Source organism: Gossypium hirsutum, chromosome D10 (genome assembly GCF_007990345.1).
Source record: "Gossypium hirsutum isolate 1008001.06 chromosome D10, Gossypium_hirsutum_v2.1, whole genome shotgun sequence".
NCBI classification, from domain to species: Eukaryota; Viridiplantae; Streptophyta; class Magnoliopsida; order Malvales; family Malvaceae; genus Gossypium; species Gossypium hirsutum.
Window position 1 is genome coordinate 7160532 of NC_053446.1, and position 23147 is coordinate 7183678.

Here is a 23147-nt window from a genome sequence, read left to right on the forward strand (position 1 = left end):
GCATTGCTATCCAGTCCTAACAAGTTTAGTGTACAATCTATACAATACCTTTAATGCTATCCCTAAACAACCTCATTCTAGAATTTAACAATGTCATTTTTTGTATTATTTTAAATCACGACATGGCCATAGCAATTTTTTTGTGAGTTGCCTATTTTGTACAATTTATACAATACCTTTAAACCTATCCCTAAACAACCTCATTCTAGAATTTCTTATTTCAGCAATGGATTTAACACCAGTCGCAATGTCATTTTTTTTAAGTCATTTTAGATATTTAGTTAGGTTGGCTCATTTTGATAAATAGGAGATATATTCTCTCTTATTCTTGAGAAAGAAGAAATGAAATTAAATGGAAAAGAATTGTTTGTATAATATTTATATTTTCTTTAATTAATATGATGCTTATGCTTTTTTCTGTGTGTTTTCTAAATTTTGTATATGAAATTGGTTTTTAAGTCCACTTTCCTAGCATTGGTGATGCATAAGTGACCGTTTTCATATTCGAATTGTTGGCAATTTATGGAACAGTTTGAGTGGGTTGTGCTAATTATTTGGAGAATATATTGTTGAAGGTCATATTACTTGGGAAACTTATATTGAAGATTATACGAAATTAAATCACCCAAGACAATTCATTGCAACATAGACATTTGGATTGAATAGAAAGTCTGTGATTAATTGCCAAGAATCCACGATTATTTTATTCTCTATTATTATATTGTAAATTGTTTATTGTATTATTATTTTAATGGGGTTGTTATAGATCTTTTATGTTAACAAGTCTCAAGCATAAATCTATTTATGGGAGAAATTTGTATAGGCTTTTGTTCTCAGAGTTTTTAGCACTCATCTTATTCAAGTAAGGAACACTAAGAGTGCATGCAGGTTTATGGTAAAACCATTTGTGTTAAGGTTTTACTTGCCGTGTGGTGAGAGTATCGATCTTCAAGGTTTGAAAGTATGGAGAATTATCACGGATGTGTGATAGTCACTTGTTGTACCTATTAAAGAAAGTGAATATTTCTCACTAACTTAGGCTCTGTAGACGTAATGAAACTAAACTACGTAAACAATTTCTATGTATATGATTTGTTTTTCTTTTTCCAAGACTTAGATGAATCACTAGCAACGGTTTAATAATTTCATAGTTATGTGCATGTTTATACGTTAGTGCATGATTTGTATTATCTAATTTATATATGTTAGTGTTATTATTTTTCATGTATTGAAGATATTAATTATCAAGGAGATGAAATTAAAATATAAGAGTTAATTTTTAAATTTAAGAAGAATAGAAGAAGCAATCCAGAGTTGATGCACCCCGCGTGCGAAGAAGCTTCGTTTATACATGTGTAAATGATGTGGGTATTTAATAGGAACCCTAAATTTAAGACATATTGAGAAGTGAAGTAGATTGCATTTGTAGGTACGTAAGAAAATTAAGAAAATTAGTCAGTCAAATTTGATGCTCTGGAAAGTCGCAACCTAAAAATTGAGTAGGATTTATAAATGTGGGAGATTGATTTTTAATATCATTAAATTATTTAGCGGTCCACAAGATAGAATTGTATTTATTTGACAATTTCTTCCTGGAGAATATCTTAACAAGTATTCTAGAATGCTTCCTTCACTCTTTTCAAATTCAATTTCTAACCTTTTTTTACTAACTTTTCCTCTCTCTCTCTTACTTCACTACTACTCTCTCATTTACCTTTTCTATTAACTTAGTTTAATTAATATTCACATTACTACGAGTCTATTTTTATGTAAAATTAATAAAATCTTAGGCATGGTAACGTTGAACTAATCATTTTCGCCCATCTAACTGAAATGAAGGGTTTGATTCAGACTTCACCTTGACCACTTTACCTATAACTCCTTAAAAAAAACCAATCCCCAGCAATGAGATTGTTGAGTTTGAGTGTGCGAGTGCCAAAGGTAGGATATTGGCTGATATCTTTTGTTGATGAGAGAGAGGATGCATATTTTTGTGTGTTAATAATGGTATCCTGCTTTGTGCTTTGAAAACTATCTTTTTACATCCCCTTTTTTAATATTTTGGTGTAAAAGATGAGTTGCTACATTTGAATTCAACTTTTATGCTATATTACTATAATACTTTTGTCAAGAGCTTATTGACTTAATTAAACTTTTTATATTATGTTAATGTTGTATTTGAAATTTTCAAATATAATAGATGCAACATAATAATCATTGTGCTTTTTTTTTTTTAAATGTTAGAATGGTATTGAAGATATATTTATAGAAATTTTTATATATTAATATTTTGCGTAAATTACACAAATAGTCACCCACTCATAAAAAAATATTATTCTAGGCATTCAAAATAAAAAGTTTGTAATTTAAGCACACATGTTACTTAGTTCGGCTCTTTTGGTTACTCTCGTAAAAATCACAAATGGAAAGCTAACGTGGCGTTAAAAATCGATATAATAACAAATTTAGCCATCAAGTTTTACATGTTATATCAATTTAGTCATAATTTTAAAAAATTAACCCTTAATATTTACAAATGGTCTCAATTTGATACTAATTCTAAAAATTCAAAAAAAAATGTTGACAAGGAATAATTATATATCAAATTTAAAAATATATAAAATAAATAAATATTTTCAAAAAATATAATAATAAATTTAAATTTTATATTAATATTAATATTAATATTAAATAAATATAATTATATTAATATTAAATAAAATAAAAAACCCTCCCACTCCATCCCTCTCACCTCCATCGAACCTCCCCTACCACCGTCCCCATCCACCTCCCCTTACCCCACTGTCATCCCTCTCCCCTCTTCCTCCCTGTAACACCCCTAACCCTTATCCGTCGTCGGAACAGGGTTACAAAACATTACCGGACTTTTCAAACCAATTACGAACATTTCATATCATTTTATACACATATCAGAAACCAATCACATTTCACTCACATTTTCCCTTATATGAGCCCTCGATGTAATTGCCCGTTTTTAGTGAAGTCGGAACAGTGGTTTCGGGACCACAAATTCGAGTCCGTAAGAAAAATTATTTTAATATTATTTCATGATCTGCATTATGATAGGAATATCGTATAGAAATTTTGTTAAGAAAAATTTTACCAATTTCATGTTTGATTGAGAAAAGGACCAAATTGCATAAAATGTAAAAGTTGAATTCTAGTAGCTAAAAGGATCAAATAGTTATGGAATTCAAAATTTGAGGTCCTTATATGGAAAATAGACCATTAAGAGGAGTTAGTAGATAAGTTTGATGATTCATCCATGGAAAATAAGAAAAAGAAAAGGATAAAATTGGAAAGATGATAAATAATAAAAATAAAGAAAATATCATCATTTTATCATCATCTTTCCCAAATAAAATATGGAAACTCTAGCCATGGAGAATTGAAGAAAGAGAAAAATTATTTGGCCTAATTAGGTAAGTATTCAAGTCCTGTTTTTATTAATTTTTATATTTTCGAGATCGTAATAGCTTAATTTAGCTATCTCGGGGATTAATTTGTAAAGTTATCAAAGTACTAGGGTTTTTACATGGATGAATATGCATTAATTATGAAATTTATAGTAGAAAATGAAAGGTTGTTGATAGATAAACAACTTTTGTAAAGTGAATTTTGATGAAATTGCGATTTAGGGACTAAATTGTAAATATGTAAAATTCATGGAAAAATTCTAAATTTTATGAATCATATGGGTTGCAAATGTTATATGTAAACATTTTCTAGGCTTGAAATAAGGATTAAATTGCATGAATTTCATTTTTCGAGCCTAAGGACGAAATCGTCATTAATTAAAAGTATACGGGCAAAATGGTAATTTTTCCTAAGATGTGAATTGAATTGAATTGATTATGAATTGTATTAAATTGAGCTAAATTTACTCGTATAGATCCGGATACACAAAATACGGGATTAGATCGAGGAAAAGAGAAAGTGACGGATTAGTAGACAACAAATCAACGAGCACTTATCAAGGTAAATTCATGTAACTAAATTGTGTATATTTATATGTTTGAATTGAATGTTGTATATGTTAATTATATAAATGCCATATGTATGAAATTGATCACATATCCGACAATATCCGATAAATAATAAGTCTCGTTTGGATAAATAAGCTTCGATGGATACAGGGTTCCCGAATTGGTTGTGGTCCTGCATATGTTGCGGACATACTGTAGCTCGAAAGAGCGTCCCATTATTAGCTCTCATGAGCATCCCGTTATTAGCCCTCTCGAGCTTCCCGTTATATAGTTCTTGCAAGCTTTCTATTAATAGCTCTTCGGAGCATCCCATCGGTTGTGATTCTACATATGTCGTAGACACACCGCAGCTCTTATGAGCGTCTCGTTATATGGCTCTTCGTGAGCTTCCTGATTAAAGGCTCTTTGTGAGCTTCCCGATATGGCTTGCCTAAACTTCCCGATATATGGCTATCCGGAGCTTCTTGTTAATGGCTCTTCGGAGCTACCCGTTATAGGCTCGCATGAGCTTCCCGATTATGGCTCTTATGAACTTCTCGTATTACAGCCCGGATAAGCTTCCCGATATATGGCTCACATAAGCTTCCCGTTATATGGATCGAGAGAGGGTTTCCGATTATGTGCTTTAACGAGCACTCTCAAATATGAATTGACGGATTACAGTTTGTACACTTCAAGTATACTACCCGTGTATCCACAGATGTTTATAATAAATTCAACGGGCAAGGTTCTGACATAGGATAATCTGAACTTGAGATGAATAATTATGGAATGTACATGTTATATGAATATAAGATGTGGAAAACATATATATATATGAAAATTTGTTACATGATGAGCTCATCCTTGATTTTTTATATTCACATGAATTACATGACTAACATGTTTCTTGAGATTACATGTGTTTAGGCAAATTGCCAAATTGCTTTGAATGTATTTGTATGGTTACCTTAAATGTGAAATATATAGGTAAGTTAATTTCCTATTATACGAACTTACTAAGCATTAAATGCTTACTCTGTTTTATAGTACTTGAAAGCTCGTAAAGGTTGGAAGCTGGTCGGAGTAACATCACACTATCCCTCAGCTCACTTCAGTATAAACAAAAAATTTTCTTTTGGGTATAATGGCATGTATAGGCTAAGTTTGGCCAAATGATAACATATATGTGTGTTAGTTGTGATTTTTCGTTGGTATGACTTAAGCGAACATATTTTGTTGTAAATATATATGTGTGTGGTTATCATGTTTGATATGTGCTTGGTATAAGTAAGGAAATATGAGTTTGATCACCATGGAAAATGCGAATGCTAAGATATATGTGACAAAACGGCTGGTTTAAAAATTGGTTTGTGTTGATTCAAGAGATTGGTATTGCCTTGTGAATGTATTTATGTGTTTATGTAGGTGTGAGACAAGTTAGGTGAGAAAAGTGGCTTTGGAAATGACCTATTTTCGTCCACATGGGCAAAGACACGGGCGTGTGTCTCGGTCGTGTGTCATGGTAGTGTGTCTTGGCCGTGTGTCCCTTGCATCTTAAAATTTCAAAACAGAATGCTTAGGATTTTTCACACGGCCTGGCACACGGGTGTGGCACTTGGCCATGTGACCCCTGCACCTACACACGGCCTAGCACACGGGCGTGCGACTTGGCCGTGTGACCCAAGTTAGTAACCTCCCTAATTAGGACACGAGCTGGGACACGGCCGTGTGAACCACACGACCTAGCCACACGGGCGTGTGTCTCCTACACCTTAAAAAATTTTAAATTTTCGCAAAAAATTCTCTAAGTATCCAGTTTAGTCCCAACTTGATTCTAATGCATGTTTTGAGTCTCGAGGGCTCATATAAGGGACTTTATGAATTATATCTTACATGAATGTTAAATAATAATACAACTATTTGTATTTGGTCTGTTTATTCTAGTAATACTCCATAACCCTATTTTAGTGATGCATACAGGTTAGGGGTGTTACACTCGAGGCCCAAAATATGCATTAGAACAAGTCGGGACTAAACCAAAAACTTAAAGAATTTTTCTCAAAATTTCAAAATTTTGCCTAGGTGCAAGGGACACACACCCATGTGGCCAGGCCGTATGACTTACACGGCCAATAGACACACCTCCATACCCGTGTAACTCTCTGACTTTGGTCACACGGCCAAGTCACACACCCGTGTGCCAGGCCGTGTGTAAGGTGCAGGGGTCACACGGCCAAGCCACACGCCCGTGTGCTAGGCCGTGTGCAAAAACTTGGGTATTCTGTTTCTCAATTTTTAGATGCAGGGGACACCCGGCCAAACCCCACGCCTATGTGCTAAGCCGTATGTCATACGCGTCTGAGACACACGCTCCTGTCTCCGCCAGTGTGGACGAAAATAGGCCATTTTAAGGCCACTTTTTTCACCCATTTTATTATCAACCTAAACACAACATTTCAATACATCAATACATTCCAAACAAACAATCAACACAAGCCAAAATCATGTTTTAAGCATAACATAACATCACAAATACTCAATTATTTAAACTCACCTATTCAACCCATTTCATTGATTTATCAAAATCCACTACTAATCACATACAAACATTTATCATTCACAACCATATTTCAAAATATTTCATTACCAAATTCAACCCTATACATGCCATATAAACCAAAGTTTACATCGCAAAAACTACCAGATTAAGTTGGATAGTGTGGCTTGATGTGTTGATTCGATCTTCCGACCTCACGAAAATTTACAAAGACATTAAATAACACGAGTAAGCTTAATGAAGCTTAGTAAGTTCAATGGGTTAAACATAGATCTTACCAAACTTAATAAAATAAATTAATTAGAAAATAAATCATACATTCTCCTTGTTAAACACAACATAAATCAATGAACACATTTCATTCAAATCAATATCAATAATAAACGTTAAATCTTTCAATTTCAATCACATAAGTCTTTTACCTAATCTTACTGAATCGAAGAACGGCTTACGTATATGAGTACATCGTATTTAGAAGCCCGAAGGCTGCACAAAAGCACATAAGTGCTAAACAGGAACCCATAAGGGTTGAACGGAAGCTCATAGAAGCTAAACGGAAACCCATTATAGTTAAACAAAAACTCATATAAGTTAAAAGAAGCTCGTGAGAGCTAAACGGAAAGTAAACACTAAAGTTCGCAACAAATGTTGAACCTCGGTTTACTTGGGTAATTTTCCGTCAATTCATCCTTTACATTTGTCGTCATTTCATCCTTTGCCACAGAACAATTGTACTCAATCCCGCATTCCACTCGTTTTGAACAATCAATTCAATTTCATAATTTAGCAATAATTTTATTTTCAACAATAAATATGAATAAATACATAATACCATTCATCAATTTAATAAATAAACATTAAAGTTTAACCATACGAACTTACATTAATTTAATTGTAAGATTTGTAGTTTAGAGATAATTCTGCTAATTTCTCCTTTTCACGATTATCTACGAGCTTTTGATCTAAAATATAAAATTATTCATTCATTAGCATATATTTCAGTTTCAATTCACTTCACAATTAATACCCCTCAATTTTCGAAATTACACAATTACCCTAACTTTTACAGTTTTTGCAATTTAGTCCCTCACCAATTAGTCTATCAAATGAGATAAGTTTTCTCAATTGAAAATTTATCTAAATATACTAAGCTATTATATAGCTCTTGGTATTCATAATTTCAGTACCAAACCCTAACACTTAATCTTTTCACAATTTGGTCCTAAAATCAATATTTATTAAAATCACTTGATAAAATCATCATATGACAAAATTAAAGCTCTAAATCCATGTTAATTCACCACAAAAATTTAGTATTCATCAACGGTAACTTTCAAAATTACCCATAAAATATAAAACTAATGAAATAGATAGTTGGACCTAATTGTAAAAGTCTTTAAAACACAATTTTTTTTAAAAAAAGCAAGAATCGAACTCACTTGTAGCAAAAATATGAACCAAATCATGAAACCCTCTCTAATGGCATTTTTAGACTGAAATTAGGGGAAGAAATGTCTAGAAATTGAAAATCTCACAATTGGTCACTTGTTTTATTTTTTTATCTTAATTTCCAAAATGACTATTTTGCCCCTAAGTCACCTAATTTCAAGATTTTTCTCTGCTTATGCCGCCTCAGCCTCTTCAATTAGGTATATTTACTTTTTTAAGTCCTTATTTACTATTTGGGATATTTAATCACTATTTCTTTAATTAGCAAGTTTTGCACATTTTACAATTTAGTCCTCTTTAACTAATTAACTATCAAAACATTAAAATTTTCTAACGAAACTTTAATACTAACTTAATGAAACTCCGTAAATATTTATAAAAATATTTACGACTTGGTTTATAGAATCGAGATCCTGATACCTCGTTTTCGAAACCAATTAAACTAATAAATCTTTCTAAAACATCAATCACTAATTCAAAAATTCTCCTAAAATCACATTTGACTTGTGAATACTAAATAATAGAATTTACGAGCTCACTTGTCGGATTCGGTGATCTCGAACCACTGTTTCTGATATCACTGAAAATCGGGTTATTACATTCCCCTCCACCATCTATACATCCTTCAAATACCCAACCAATGCATCTCTACCTTGATTCAAAGAATAATTGACCTAATTGCCTAATTCTCAAATTCACCCTAACACACCTAAAAGCAATTCCAAGAATTTGAAATCACTTTTTCGATTAAAAAGTCTTTGATCCCAAGTTTCTTCGGTAACCAACAGAGCAACATATTCAGCCGATTCGCCATCAACGTATGAGGGACCCTATCAAGAATTTGGAATCACCTTTCTGAGAAAATTAAACCTTGGCCAACACTTACATCAACTAGAAAGAGACATCAAATGCCCATGTGTTCAAAGTCAATCTTCCTGGACTTAAGAAAGAGGAAATCAAATATGAAAGGGTGATTCAAATAAGTGGCAAAAGAAATGTGAGAAGGAAGAGAAGAACGAGATGTGGCATCATGTGGAGCAGAGCAATGGCAAGTTCTCGAGGCAATTTAGGTTGCCTAAGAATGCAAAGACATATAAGTTAAAGCATCCATGGAAAATGGGGTTCTCATTGTTATTGTTCCTAAGGTGGAAGTAAAGAAGCTTGATGTCAAAGCCATTTAGATTTTTGTTAAGATTTCTGAGAAAAAAATCATTGGTTTAATGATGTTTGAATAGATTTTGTTACCATTACAAAACAATGTTGGTCAAATGATATAAATGTAACCTCCCCAACCCGGCCTAGATGTTAGATCCGACTTTAAAAGATTACATTAGCCACCGAAGTGTCCAAATGAGCTATCGTGGTTTTGAAAACAATCATTCTAAAACATGTGTTTAATTTTATAGAAAACTTAGTTAAATACCCATTTATAAATCTTCAAAACCTTAATTAAGATATAGCAACGAAAAAGTGATAAGTGGTTTTTTTTAATAAAAATCGGGGATTCATGCATAACTCAATAATAAACATATCTTGTTATCACATCCTACATCTCATGCCATGGTTCGACAGAAAATAATAATACCGACTCTAAATAATGGAATATCAATAATATATATAAAATTATTTTAGGAAAAAAATCAGGCTGAAACCCTTCGGATGTCGCATCTGCTTCCTAACCTGGTGGATTATCTGTAAGGATGAAAATTAAACTGTAACACCTCAAACCCTAATTTGTCGCCAAAATAGGGTTACGGAGCATTACTAAACTTTTCAGATCAAATACGAACATTTCATATAATTTAACATACACATTAGAAACTAATCATAATCACTCATATTGTCCCTTATATGAGCCCTCGAGGCCCAAAATAAACATTAAAAATAAATCGGGACTAAACCGGAAACTCAGAGAATTTTTCACAAAATTTCAAAATTTTTCTTAGGTACAGGGAACACACGCCCATGTGGCCAGGCCGTGTGGCTCACACAGTTAAGAGACACACCCGTGTCTCAGGCCGTGTGGCATTCAAAGTAGGGCATACGACTGTGTCTCAGCCCATGTTCGTGCCCGTGTAACTTACTGACTTGGGTCACACAGCCAAGCCACACGCCCGTGTGGTAGGCCTTGTGAGCATACTAACTTGTAAAAATTAAGGTGTAAGGGTCACATGGCCAAGCCACACGCCCGTGTGCTAGGCCGTGTGAAAATACCAAAGCATTCTGTTTCTCAATTTTAAAGATGCAGGGGGTACACGGCCAGACCACACGCCCATGTGATTGGCTGTGTGTCACACACTGCTGAGACACACACTTGTATCTCTGCCCGTGTGGACAAAAATAGGCTCTTTTCAAGCCACATTCCTCACCCATTTTTTATTTCAACCTAAACACACCATTTAGCACATTCATATACCATAACAAAACCTTCAATACGACCAAATCAAGTTTTAAACATATCATATTATCACAAATATATTAACATTCAAATTTACCACATTGATCAAATCACATATTTGATTACTTATATCAAACATACTATATCAACTCATTCATTAACATACCTATAAACTATTCATCACTTAACCATACCCAAACATATATCAAGCATGATAAGACTACACATACATATATAAGTTGATTGAAATATAAACAAAATATAATTCATAATATTTACACAAACCAACTTTACTCAAAATCATTCCAACCCTATACATGCCATATAAACATTAGTGTACGTTTCAAAAGCTACCAAAATAAGCTGGATAGTGTGACTTGATGTGTTGATTCGATCTCCTGACCTCACGATAATCTAAAAAGACACTAAACAACACAAGTAAGCTTAATAAAGCTTAGTAAGTTCGATGGATTAAACGTAAATCTTACTGAACCTACTATAACAAATCAAATAAATAAAATCATTCAATGTAAACTTCCTGCCAATCACAAATTCAAATGATGAATACATTTATTTCAGATCAATACCAACAATAAACAACAATACTTCCAATTTCAATTACATAAGTCACTTACCAAATCTTACCAAATTGAAGAACGACTTACGGATAAGAGTACATCGTTTTCTGAAGCCCGAAGGCTGAACAGAAGCTCATGAGAGCTAAACAGAAACTCATAAGAGTTAATTGGAAGCTCGTAAGAGCTGAACAAAAACCCATAAGGGTTAAACAGAAGCTCAATAGAGCTTAAAGGAAACTCATATGAGTTGAACAGAAGCTCAAAAGTGCTGAACGAAAACTCATATGAGTTAAACTGAAGCTCGTGAGAGCTAAACGGAAAGTAAACATGAAAGTTCACAAAAAATGCTGAACATCGGTTCACTTGGGTAATTTGTCACATTTTCCTCCAATGCCGTCAATTTTTCGAATGCAGGATGTACTCAAATCTCGCATTCCAATCGTTTCGAACATTTAATTTAAATTCATAACTTTAACAATATTTCACTTTTAACAATAAATATGAATAAATACATAATACCATTCATAAATTCAATATATATAATTATATATTAAAGTTTAACCATACGAACTTACATGGATTGAATTGTAATATTTGTAGAAGTTCAGGGACTATTCTACCAATTTTCCTATTTCACGAGTATCTATGGGGTCTTGATCTAAAATATAAAATTACTCATTAATTAACATATATTTCAGCCCCAATTCACTTCACAATTAATACCCCTCAACCTTTCAAATTTACACAATTACCCCAACATTTACAACATTTACAATTTAGTCCCTTAACTAGTTAGTCTATCAAATGAACTAATTTTTCTCAATTTATAATTTATCTAAATATTCTAGGCTATCATACAGCCCTTGGTAAACAGAAATTTAATATCAAACCCTAATATTTAACCTTTTTCACAATTTGGTCCTAAAATTAATATCTAACAAAATTATTATCTAAAATCATCAAAAAACAAAATTAAAGCTCTAAATACATGTTATTTCATCAAAATATCCAGTATTCATCAATGGTAACTTTCAAAATTTCCAATAAAATCAAAAACTAATGAAATAATTAGTTGGACCTAATTATAAAAGTCTCAAAAACATAAAAATTACAAGAAAAAGGCAAGAATTAAACTCACTTGAAGCTAAAATATAAAAACCAGCTTTAAGAGCTCTTCAATGGTGTTTTTGGACAGAAAATTGATGAAGAAATTGTCTAGAAACTTTTAGATTTTCAATTTGATATTTTAATTTCATTTATTTCCAATTTTGCCCTTGAATCACATGATTTTTTTTTCTTTTGTGCTTATGTTACCTCAGCGATTTCATTTAGGCTCAATTACTCTTTAAGTCCTACCTTATTTACCATTTAAGCCATTTAATCACGATTTCTTTTAATTAGCAAGTTTTACACCTTTTTCAATTTAGTCATTTTTAATTAATTAACTATCGAAACGCTAAAATTTTCTAACGAAACTTTATTAATACTTTAATGACACTCTTTAAATATTTATAAAAATATTTACGGTTCAATTTTTAGAAATGAGGTCTCGATACCTCATTTTCTAAAACCACTTGACCTAGGTTTTTACCACTCAAACCTAATAATTTACTATAAAACATAAATTACTAATTCAAAAATATTTCTAAAACCAATTTTGACTCATAAAATACTAAATAATAAAATTTACGAGCTTATTTGTCAGATTTGGTGGTCTCGAACCACTGTTTCCAACACCAATGAAAATCAGGCTGTTACATAAAGGGGGAGTGAGTTATGACGCCCAGTGTGAGTATCACAAGTAAATCAGCACCAAACAATAACCAAGCTTATGTAATAACAGTATACATTTCATTAGCAATCAATATAAATAGGTCTTACCCCACCACTACACTCCACAATAAGAGTTCCTCAGAACTCTTATAACCCGAACACTCTAGTTTGTGGATAAACCACCAATGTTGCAGGTTAATATGTTGTCAATAGTTGTGAATACACAACGGTTTTGGATATGATAACTGCCAGTATAAGTTGTGGATAAACCACGAGTGCCTACAAGTTAATACGCAGCCAGTAGTTGTGAATACACAACGGGTTTGTATGTTAAAGCTGCCAATAATTTTTGGATTTAGTTTGAATAAATCTAAGTCTTCTTTTAGAAAATACTCCACTTCACTAGCAGACTTTTTTTTTAAATGTTTTATTATCCTATTAAACATTTAAATAAATAAATCTAAGCTTTAAACACAAAGGTTTTCACAAAGCGAACATACAGCTAGCAATTTTTATTTACAAAAATAAAAATCACCTAAGTGTTAGTAACAACTATTTCTAACTAGTAACAACTATTTCTAAATAAACATATTAAATTTCCAATCAATATTCAAGATTATAAATATAATCAATCCTAATTTCTTTAATGATTTATATTAATCAACCTCTAAAACTTATTTGTTAGTCAAGATGTTGTGAATCTCATACAAAGTCAATATCTCAACCTCATTCAATAAATAAATAAACCCTAGATATTGCATAAAAAATCCTAATCTATTATAAGAAAAACCACAATCCTAATTTAGTCACAATCCTTATTTCCTAGCAATTAATCAATAAAGCTTAAAAAGAAAATTAAAGTTGTTACCAAATTAAAGAGACCCACTTGAAAGTATTAGAAGATTAATCACCTATTTTGTAAAAATTATTGAGAGTGTGTGAGAGAATAAGAGAAATTTGAGAGAAAGTGATAAGTGTTGAAGAAAAATAAAAGGATTAAGGATTTTTGAGTTTTAGTAGTGGAGAGAGATTCATTTACTTTTATATAAAATAATATTTTATTTTCAAAAATTTTGGTAGGTCATTTTCATAACTTTTGTGAAGTTAAATTTTTTGGGGGTCATTTTGAACTTTTTTGTGAGGTGAATTCACCAATTATATACATTTTTTAAAAAAATGATATTGTTTTTTAATTTTTTTTAAGTCAATTGACCTTGTAATCTTCTATGTGACTTTGCCTGTAAGTAATGATGTGACATAATCATAAAGTACAACGTCAACAAATTGATCAAAGTTCGTTACCAAGTTGGAAGAAAAGAAAAGATTTAGGGAGTAAGTTTAAAAAAATTGCTAAGTAAGAAGAATAAATTGTTATTTTCAACAATCTACAAATAGATGTTATGTTCGGTAGGTCAGAAATAAAAAAGATAAAAAGAAATTTTGCAAAATAGGCCTACAGAGTTGATTCCTTTGAGCCAACGGGGGTCCATTTTCATTTTAAACAGAACATTGGGCTCAAACTTTCAGATATGACATCAGCCCAATTAAAAGTAGGATGGTGGGGTCTATACTCAAAACTTGAATTAAACAATCATACTATCATGGTCCCAGCCCAAAGCATACCCTCTTTAACTCTGAAATTAACAACATCCGAATCGAATCGAGTGAAAAAATTTTGTGTTAATCTAATTGACTAGTCTTGTTTTATCATCTTGACTCAATTAGAATTTTTTCAAATTGATTCAAGTAAAATGAAAGTCGAGTCGAATCGAGTGTAACTATTTGAATTAACTTAAAAAATTAAACACGTCAAATTAAAATATTATTACAATATAATTAATTTTATCTTAGAGCACATAAATTTGAAATCATATATATCTAAAACTCCTTTAAAGCAAAATAAGAGACAAAAATATGATAAACTTGAATTGTTAATTTACTTATTTAGGTTTCAAAATTATGATTTTATAAATTTTTAGAATTTTTTAAGGTTTATTTGTCTATTCTTTAAATTTTTTTTAGAGTTGTTACTTTTTATAAAAAATATAAATTCTGAAATTTTTATAAATATTTTTAATTTTAAAAATTAATTTGAAATTTTTGAAAACTAATTTGATTTTTCTTTTAATTTTTGTTGAGAAAGAGACCAATATACTCATTTTCAAAATTGACCGAAATTAAAAAAGGTATTTACACCAATTTATTATTTGAGTTATAAAATTCGACTTAACTCGAACTCAAAATTTAAATTAATTAATCAAGTTGACTAAAAAAATCGAATAACTCGATTCAATTAAGTCGAAATTAAAAAAAATCAATTTTTTAAAATTTAAAAAATTTTCAATTTTTTCAAATCAAATATAGATTTATTCACCCTCACTTTTCAATCATGTCCACAATGTCATGTAATTAACTAATTCAGAACCACATGCTACTTACTTATTAGTAATCAGCAGCAGCAAGGAGCTTCCACGGTTTAAAATGGAAATTCATCCTAGCTTCTTTCTTTTTTCTATAAAACGAAGCCGAACTTAAGAGAATCAAAATTTGCCATTTAGTGACCAGATTTAGGTTCTCTTTGATAAAAAAGGAGATGAAATATTGGGGAATATTCCTCCTCCATATTTGAAGAACATGGATTATATGAAACAAAGACAATATATTATTTCGTATATTTTATTATTTTTTTAATATTTTTTTTATGTCATTGGCACATCATTTTAATAATGTTTTTAATCGAACCTTGAACTTTGAATCTTGGATTTTAAATCTTGAATTTGGGACCTTAGAGTCCTATACCTAGATCATTGACCATGGACCTTAGACTTTTAATCATAGATCCTAGACCCTAGACCCAAGGTTCAAGGGGTCGAGGGTCTAGGGTTTCAGGATTCGGAATCCAGGATTACTAAAATGATGTGTTGAAAAAAATACTAAAATAACATTAAATGATTGATAAAAAATACAAAATGATATGATGTGTTTATTTCATATAATTATTTCCCAGTATTTGGATAGCAAATGGCGGAAATTGTTTGGAAGTGTTAATCTCACCACAGCTTTGGTATTCTGGTGGAGGATAACAATAACATGCCAGCGGGGGCAAAAGTCATGCCAATGGAAGTATTTTTTTTTAAACCTCTTTTCGTTTGAAAGTGGATTTTTATAAATATTACATATATTGTATAATATAAATATAAATTGAGCAGTTATAAGAAAAATATATATTATTAATTAGGTTATTATATATAAGAATTGTTTTTATATTAAAATCCAATAAGTATAAAAAACTTTTATTATGTTTATATTTATTATTTAATATATAAATGGTTTCCTTTTTTTATATTTTTATTATATATAAACTTAATTTTAATTTAATTTAATTTCACCTAAATTTCATGACTATAATAATTAATTTTATTCTCATCAAAAAGAAACTTTAAGGTGAATTTCAAAAGAAATATGTATTGGTTTAGAAGAATTAATATATATTTTGGTACTTGAAATTGACTTTAAAGTTTAAATTAGTACCTAAGGATTTTTTTTATCTAATTAAGTATCTAAACTTGGCCTCAAGGTTCAATTTGAAACTTAAGCTTGACTTTTTTGTTCAAATTAGTACCTAAACTTGACTTCATAGTTCAATTACCGGAAATACTAATTTAGACCAAAAAGTTAAATTTATGTGCCATTTTAGGCCAAGAAGCGAAGCTGAAGTGCCTAATTGGATGAAAAGAAATTTGAGTTATCAAATTGAACCAAGTAGCTAATTGGATAGAAATGTAAAAATTTGAAGCAAGCTGAGCCTATTTAGCCCTTTAGAAAAAGGCATTGGAAGCAAAGCGTGCAATGAGTCACAAATGCGAAAAGGCAAATCTTGTTGTGAAGATGCAAAATAAAAAGAGTTGAGCAGCGGAGGAGAAAAAGCTAACAATGTTTGTGATGATTTTCCAACTGTATGCAATGCCCCCATCACAAGCCATCATTGTGTTTCCACTTCACTTTTTCTTTAACCATGTACCATCAACCAAAATATATTTCTTATTCCAGACACTGACAACTAAACTAAGCTGTTTATCAAAAGAATCAAACAACATTTCTCTTCTTGTGTGATCCTCTGTTATTTATACTTGTTTACATTTTCTCATGGCATTGTCACCTGAATCCATGCCTGAAAAGCCCTTCGATTTCCGTGCACCGCCGCCATCTCCGATCGCTAGTGGCCGCAGGTCCTGCGTCACCAATGAGGATGTTCTCTCTGAATTCCTTGAACATTCTCTACGTGTCCCTGATTTGGTTTTGCCTGACAAGGTGTTCCCTAGGCAGAACTTCATTGAAAACCCACCCAAGATTGATTTCCAGCTGTTGAGTTCCATGGAAAGCGACTCTCTTTCCAAGATTTTTTCCAAGATTTTGGATTCCATAGCAAGAATCGGGTGCTTTCAGTTGGTGAATTATGGAATTGAGGGAGAATGTATACGGTCAGCCCTGGCAGCTGCTGCTGGCATTTTTCAGCTACCACCGGAGAAACGAAGGGCAGTAACAAGGTCACCACCAGAGAAGTTATACGGCTTCGAGGAAGCTCATGGGGAAAAAGAAGAAGAAGGTGAAGGCAAAGTGAGTGAAGAGTTTGTGTGGTGTAGAGGTGCAGGCTTGAAGTTGGAAATGGAGGCGATTTGGCCTGTTGGCTACTCCAATTTCAGGTAACGACAAACAATGCTTGTCTTTTGCTGTTTTATCATTTAGTTTTGGCCGTATTTAATATACAAAATATTTGGGACGTTGTTCTTTTCAACATATTCAGTGAGAAGATGGAGAGTCTACTGTGTGACATTGAGAAAGTGGCTGAGAAAATTCTGATGGCCATCAGGCAAAATTTGCCACCAAAAACAGACTATGAAAATGATATGAAGCAAGGGCAAGGTGGCATTGGGTCTGGATGTTATGTGTACAAGCATAGCCGGAATATGTCAGCTGAGAAATGCAGTGGATCTCTAAGGTATGATGTGATCAGAATGCTAATAAGAGGGTTTGATTATTCACATGCCTTGTGTTTGCATGTGTGTGATGGATCTTCTGAGTTTCATGTGTATTCAAAGAAAGGTTGGGTATCTTTCTGCCCTGATAAAGATGCCTTGGTCATAACAGTTGGGGATCAAACTCAGGTAACTTTTACATACTTTCTAAGATTGCTTTGGCCTTTTATGTGGTTGCTGCTTTTCGTTTTTGCCAATTAACTTCAAACTAAAGGACCGATTAGCTAAACTCAACTGGTTCATGCGGTCACCCAGCGAGTTTGGGTCTTTTGGTAGGTGCTGATGACAAAAAATTATATATTATGTATCTGCTTTATGGGACAACATAATGCTAGATAATGTAACACATTAGCAATGACAGCTATGTGGGTTTGATATCATGATATGGTGGAAACTGAATGGAGGAAATGATGAGCAATCAGTGTGTCATATCTCTGCTCTCCTGTAAATGTAAAAATATGAAATATTAGTCCATACTCATTACTACATAAATTTCTGTTGCTGCTGGTACAGGCATTAAGTGGTGGACAATTCAAGCATGTAATTGGGAGGCCCATCTATAAAGGAGAGGAAGAAGACTGCATTTCAATGGCATTCCTTTACTCTCCTCCAAGCACCACCAACACCACCAAGGTTGATCCACAAAAGGGGAAGAACACTATTTCACTCAGCCAACAGGCTATTGCTGCAATCGTTTTGACACTTGTTTACCATATTTTAGTCTTTGTTTACAACAAATTCTAATGCTGTTAAGAGTCATCATCCATCAAGCAATGAAGAGACTACACATCTTGATAATATATATACTTCAATTTTTGCCACAGATTTTAAATCTTATTTACTTTTAGCCAATGGAAAATGTCCTGGTATGACCTTGCTAAATTGAGATGCGAAGACCTCTCCTTTGGGATGTGCCTAGAAAATAAATGGATGTTAATACGTTAGAGAACAACATGGTAAACCCAAAACAAGCATTCCAAAAAATATTTGAAGGTGGTTGAGTTGCTTTGACCTACATCCACAACTCACCACCCAAACCAAAGTGCCCTTCTCTCAAGGTGTATAGACCGTCTTTTATTGGAACATCCTTATTGATTAACTTGGCCGGTTGAGCCAAGTTACAAGTTATAATATTTTTATTATAGAATAATCTTTTACCTACTTACAAGTCATGGATGTGTACAAATAATTACTAATAAATTTGTTACCATTTGTAAGTTTTACATATGAATTAAACTATAAATCGTCCTCACAAATATTACAACACACTTTCAAAGAAGATAATTGGAAGTAGTGATGCTTTGTGGGATAGTTTGTAAAGAGTGGTCTCAGCTAATTTCTTCTTTACTATTGATGGATGCTTGTTCGTGCCATTTGCTAGGGTTTACTCTATAACTTTCTAAAATTAAGAGCGTCGAAAATATAATTTTTTTTAATTTAATGGTATTCTAAATAAATAGGCTTAATTTGCAAAAAAAAAAAATCTCAATTGAGGGTGGTTGAATCACAATTATGAAATTCAACAAAGTTTATGATTTTTTTTGACAAAAAAAAATAAAAGTGCATCAATAACAAAATAATATTAGTATTAGCAAAATTATATATCAAGAGTCGTCTATCTAATCGTATCTGGTCAGCAACCCTTGAATGAGCTACATGGAACATTTTGGGATCAATGGATAATTCCTTTCATCAATCCGATCAAACTATAAAGAGTAAAATTCGCATCTTTGATATCTATTTAATTTCCACATGCATAACTTTTAAATTCTTGAAATTAAATATCTGTTCCACTTAGTATTGATGTCTCCCTGAATCTCCTTGATAGTTAGAATATAGTCTATCTCAATTACCATATTTACCATATCCTATCTTCACATCCATCTACCGTATTCATCTTTTGTTATTGCTGCCGAAAATGCCAATCCTGAAGACCATCAATGTTCAGCTTGAAAGAAGCAAGAGATGGTGGACTCCATACTTGATTAAAAAATTAAAAAAAGAAAAAATCAATGGAAAAGAATTGGGTTGGGCCAGGTTTGAGTGTCGATACTCGCTGAAAAGATAGCAATAAAATTCAAAACCCCCGACATATTACATAATAATAATAGTAGTAATAAACCTCAAAACAAAACCCAAGTTACTTTTGAAGATTCTGTGTCTGTCGTGTCGACGGCAAAGATTTTTCAGATTTTGGTCAGACATGGTGGACAACGATTCATGGGATTCCCTTTCTGAATTCACCTTAGCTGAGGTAAGTAATTCTCTCTCTTCTGCCTCTTCATTTCCCCTCCTTTTTTCTAACTTCTTGACCACCCTCAATTCCCTCTCTACCTATGCTTAATCTTTCTGTTTTGATCATCACATAAATGGAAACGCCTTCCTCTCTTTGAATTCCCCTTTTGTATTGTACCTCTTGATTTTCTCTCTTTAATCTCCCAAACATCCTCATTTTTTCCCCTCTGATTAAAAGGTTCTGGAAATGGAGAACAAGTACAAGGCAATAGGAGATGAAACGCTTAATGAGGAATTCTGCAACAATCTAGCTACCAGATTCAGGTGATTTTTTCTATTTTATAAATAAAAAGATTATTATTTTTTTCCTTACTTCGGGTTTTTTTGTTCTTACAGTTGCTCTTCAAACCGTCTTGGAAAATCTACTATAACATGGCAACAGGTTTGTTTTATTTCATTGTACCTACGGATTTCATGTTAAGTTCATAATGGCATTCACAAATCTTTTCTCTCTCTCTCTCTCTCTCTCTCTCTCTCTCTCTCTCTCTCTCTCTCTCTTTGTCTTTTAGGTCCAACTTTTTTTCCAAGAAAAACAAATGGAGGTACAAACTCAGCAAGAGTCATCAGCAATGGCCTTAAAGCTATTTGTTGATCTTTCTGGTGAAGATTCAAGCAAACCGCTAGAGGTCATGCAAAAGCGAAAAGGTTTACTTGTTGGCATCATAGTTTACATTGTTTTAGTCTAATTTATCGGTAAATATCTTATGGTTACTAGGGAATTGTTGCTTGATTCATCCTATATGACCTAGCTTTGTCTAGCTTTACTTGCTAGCTGCTACATCAAGATGTCACTTTCATAAAGTTTGAAGTTTTACAAGTGCTAAAAGGAATATTTTAAAACTTGCATAGCGAAAAGCAATGAAATGAATGTCTGATTGTTTAACCATTATCGATTAACCGCTACTTGTCATAAATTAGGCTGATGTTAATGCCCTTCTTTCAAACTCAGTTTAGAAGCAGAGATTACTATCATGATTAGCCTGCATTCTTGACTGAATTATGTCAACCAAACTAGCCGAAGCTACCATTCAAGTTGGTTTTTTTCTAAGGCCAAGCAACCATATATACATATACAATTGAAGCCGATGGTTACAATTATCACTACCATGAATAGCGTAAATTTTAAAAGTAGTGTTTTATCCAACTTGCAAAGTTCTTATATTTTCTGGTTGAAATTGAAACCGTATGGATTTTCTTGTATTCATTTTAATGCAGGTACAGTTGAAGACCTTAAGGAGTTGTCATTTGAAGCCAGATCAGCAAAAGATTATGCATGGTGAGGAAGATTATATTGATGAAGGCATGCAAAAGTCATTCAAATGTTTTTTGTCTAACCTTCAGAGAAGCCATTATAAGCCTACACCTTCGCTATTATATCTTGAAGTAAATTATTGACTCGAAATTTCAGGTTTAGATTGGATTTCGGTATCTAATTTATCAAGAATGCTAAGAGGATGTGCAAAATAGGAAAATAATAAAGCACCCCTTATTAGTCAAGTTGTGTGGAATCATGGACATTTATGGTAAAGATTAATCTCCCAGACGCATAGAAAAGAAACTAAGAAAGCGGGAAATAGTAAAGAAATGAAGTGATATAGCGGCTTGTATTTGTGGACGAGGTGCACTTAGGATCCAATGTGTGATATAGATATTGGATTGGCCTTCCAAATTTTTGGCTGGACATATAGACATTGTAATTCTATTGAATCTTTATTTTAATAGTATGAGGACAAAACCCAAACTATTTTAAGATCTTATGAAGGTCCTTGCGGCTTAAACTAGTGCACGTGACTAATATTTCTTTGGCTTTCAGGTACGATGTTGAAACATTTCTCAACTATAGGGTCCTTTGTAATGGTGAACTTGTAAGATTCTTGTACCGGTTTTGTATTTTATGATATAAAGTAGCAGGCTCCTGTGTCTTACTGTGCTTGTTTTAATGCTTTCCTTTGTTGGTTCCTTTGTTACTGGTTATTGTTAACTATAAAAAAGGAGACTGCAAGTATTTATTAATGCATATGACCTGTTCTATATTGTAGGAAGTACGTGTACGGTTTGCTGGGTTTGATAAAGCAGAGGATGAGTGGGTGAATGTAGAAACTGCGGTGCGTGAACGATCTATTCCTTTAGAACCTTCAGAATGTGGTATGGTTAATATTGGGGACCTTGTGCTGTGCTACCTGGTATTTTCCTTTTACTATCTTATTTGATTAGATGTTAGTAGCCATTTGAATCACTCGGCACTGAAGCAATTTCCAAAATCTATATTCCTCTGTTGATCTATTAGGATAGAGAGTATTATCAACTCTACTGTGATGCGCATGTTGTGGATATTCAAAGGCAGACACATGATGATAAAGGATGTACCTGCGTATTCGTGGTCTGCTATGACCATGACTACTCTGAGGTATATAAACTCGATAACCACACTCTTCTATCTCTTCCCTCTTTGTTTTGGCTTGTGTCCATCCACCTTACATATAGCTGCAACTTGATGTTTTAATCATATTAATGTTGTCACGCATTCATTTATCTTGGTTATACACACCAGGAAAATGTTTCGCTGGAGAGGATATGTCGCAGGCCTATTACTTAAAAGCAGAAGTTGTGCAGAAACAAATTGACGAAATTAACCGTAAACAACTCTTCAATGAGTTGGTGTTTACATTTTTCGCAAACAAGAGATGTCAGGGGCCTTCATCCAAGCTTCTTAAAGTGGCATTTTCTTATTGAGGGAGTGATGTAGTTCGTAAGGATGAGCAATTTGTAAGTTTAATGTAAGCCGTCATTGAAGTCTATGATGGAAAGGAGGAGATAACAATTTCTTGGTACACAATCATCTTTAGTAGCAGCATAACAGTTGTAACCCAATGATGTCTCAAATCCTTTTAAAAAGGTAATCCAACAGTGAATAATAAGTTTAATATTAAATTATGACAATATTATAAATTAAATAATTTTTTTTAATGATGTGTCATGATTGTATAAAATTGCAGACTTTAGTGAATCAAAATTAGAATATATATATTTGAGAAAAAAAATGAAGTAATGATGCAGGATGGTACATTTTCT

At 32.4% G+C, this 23147-nt stretch overlaps 2 protein-coding genes across 2 annotated transcripts; both read left to right on the forward strand.

Moving 5' to 3' along the window:
* The first annotated feature begins 16612 nt into the window (after positions 1–16612).
* Positions 16613–18603, forward strand: LOC107914551 (flavanone 3-dioxygenase 2). The gene is made up of 3 exons (XM_016843492.2): positions 16613–17447; positions 17549–17909; positions 18294–18603. The coding sequence occupies exons 1-3, from the start codon at positions 16891–16893 to the stop codon at positions 18522–18524; spliced, it is 1149 nt and encodes a 382-aa protein (XP_016698981.2). The 5' UTR covers positions 16613–16890; the 3' UTR covers positions 18525–18603.
* A 1265-nt stretch (positions 18604–19868) lies between these two features.
* LOC107913879 (protein SAWADEE HOMEODOMAIN HOMOLOG 1) lies at positions 19869–23042 on the forward strand. The gene is made up of 9 exons (XM_016842547.2): positions 19869–20034; positions 20254–20339; positions 20412–20457; positions 20585–20720; positions 21291–21351; positions 21889–21940; positions 22115–22258; positions 22363–22482; positions 22627–23042. The coding sequence occupies exons 1-9, from the start codon at positions 19984–19986 to the stop codon at positions 22669–22671; spliced, it is 741 nt and encodes a 246-aa protein (XP_016698036.2). The 5' UTR covers positions 19869–19983; the 3' UTR covers positions 22672–23042.
* The last annotated feature ends 105 nt before the right edge of the window (positions 23043–23147 follow it).

Coding starts and splice junctions, on each gene's coding strand:
- LOC107914551 (XM_016843492.2), top strand. CDS start 16,891: ATGGCATTGTCACCTGAATCCATGCCTGAAAAGCCCTTCGATTTCCGT. Junction 17,448..17,548: donor GTTGGCTACTCCAATTTCAG/GTAACGACAAAC, acceptor CAACATATTCAG/TGAGAAGATGGAGAGTCTAC. Junction 17,910..18,293: donor CAGTTGGGGATCAAACTCAG/GTAACTTTTACA, acceptor CTGCTGGTACAG/GCATTAAGTGGTGGACAATT.
- LOC107913879 (XM_016842547.2), top strand. CDS start 19,984: ATGGTGGACAACGATTCATGGGATTCCCTTTCTGAATTCACCTTAGCT. Junction 20,340..20,411: donor AATCTAGCTACCAGATTCAG/GTGATTTTTTCT, acceptor TTGTTCTTACAG/TTGCTCTTCAAACCGTCTTG. Junction 20,458..20,584: donor CTACTATAACATGGCAACAG/GTTTGTTTTATT, acceptor TTTGTCTTTTAG/GTCCAACTTTTTTTCCAAGA.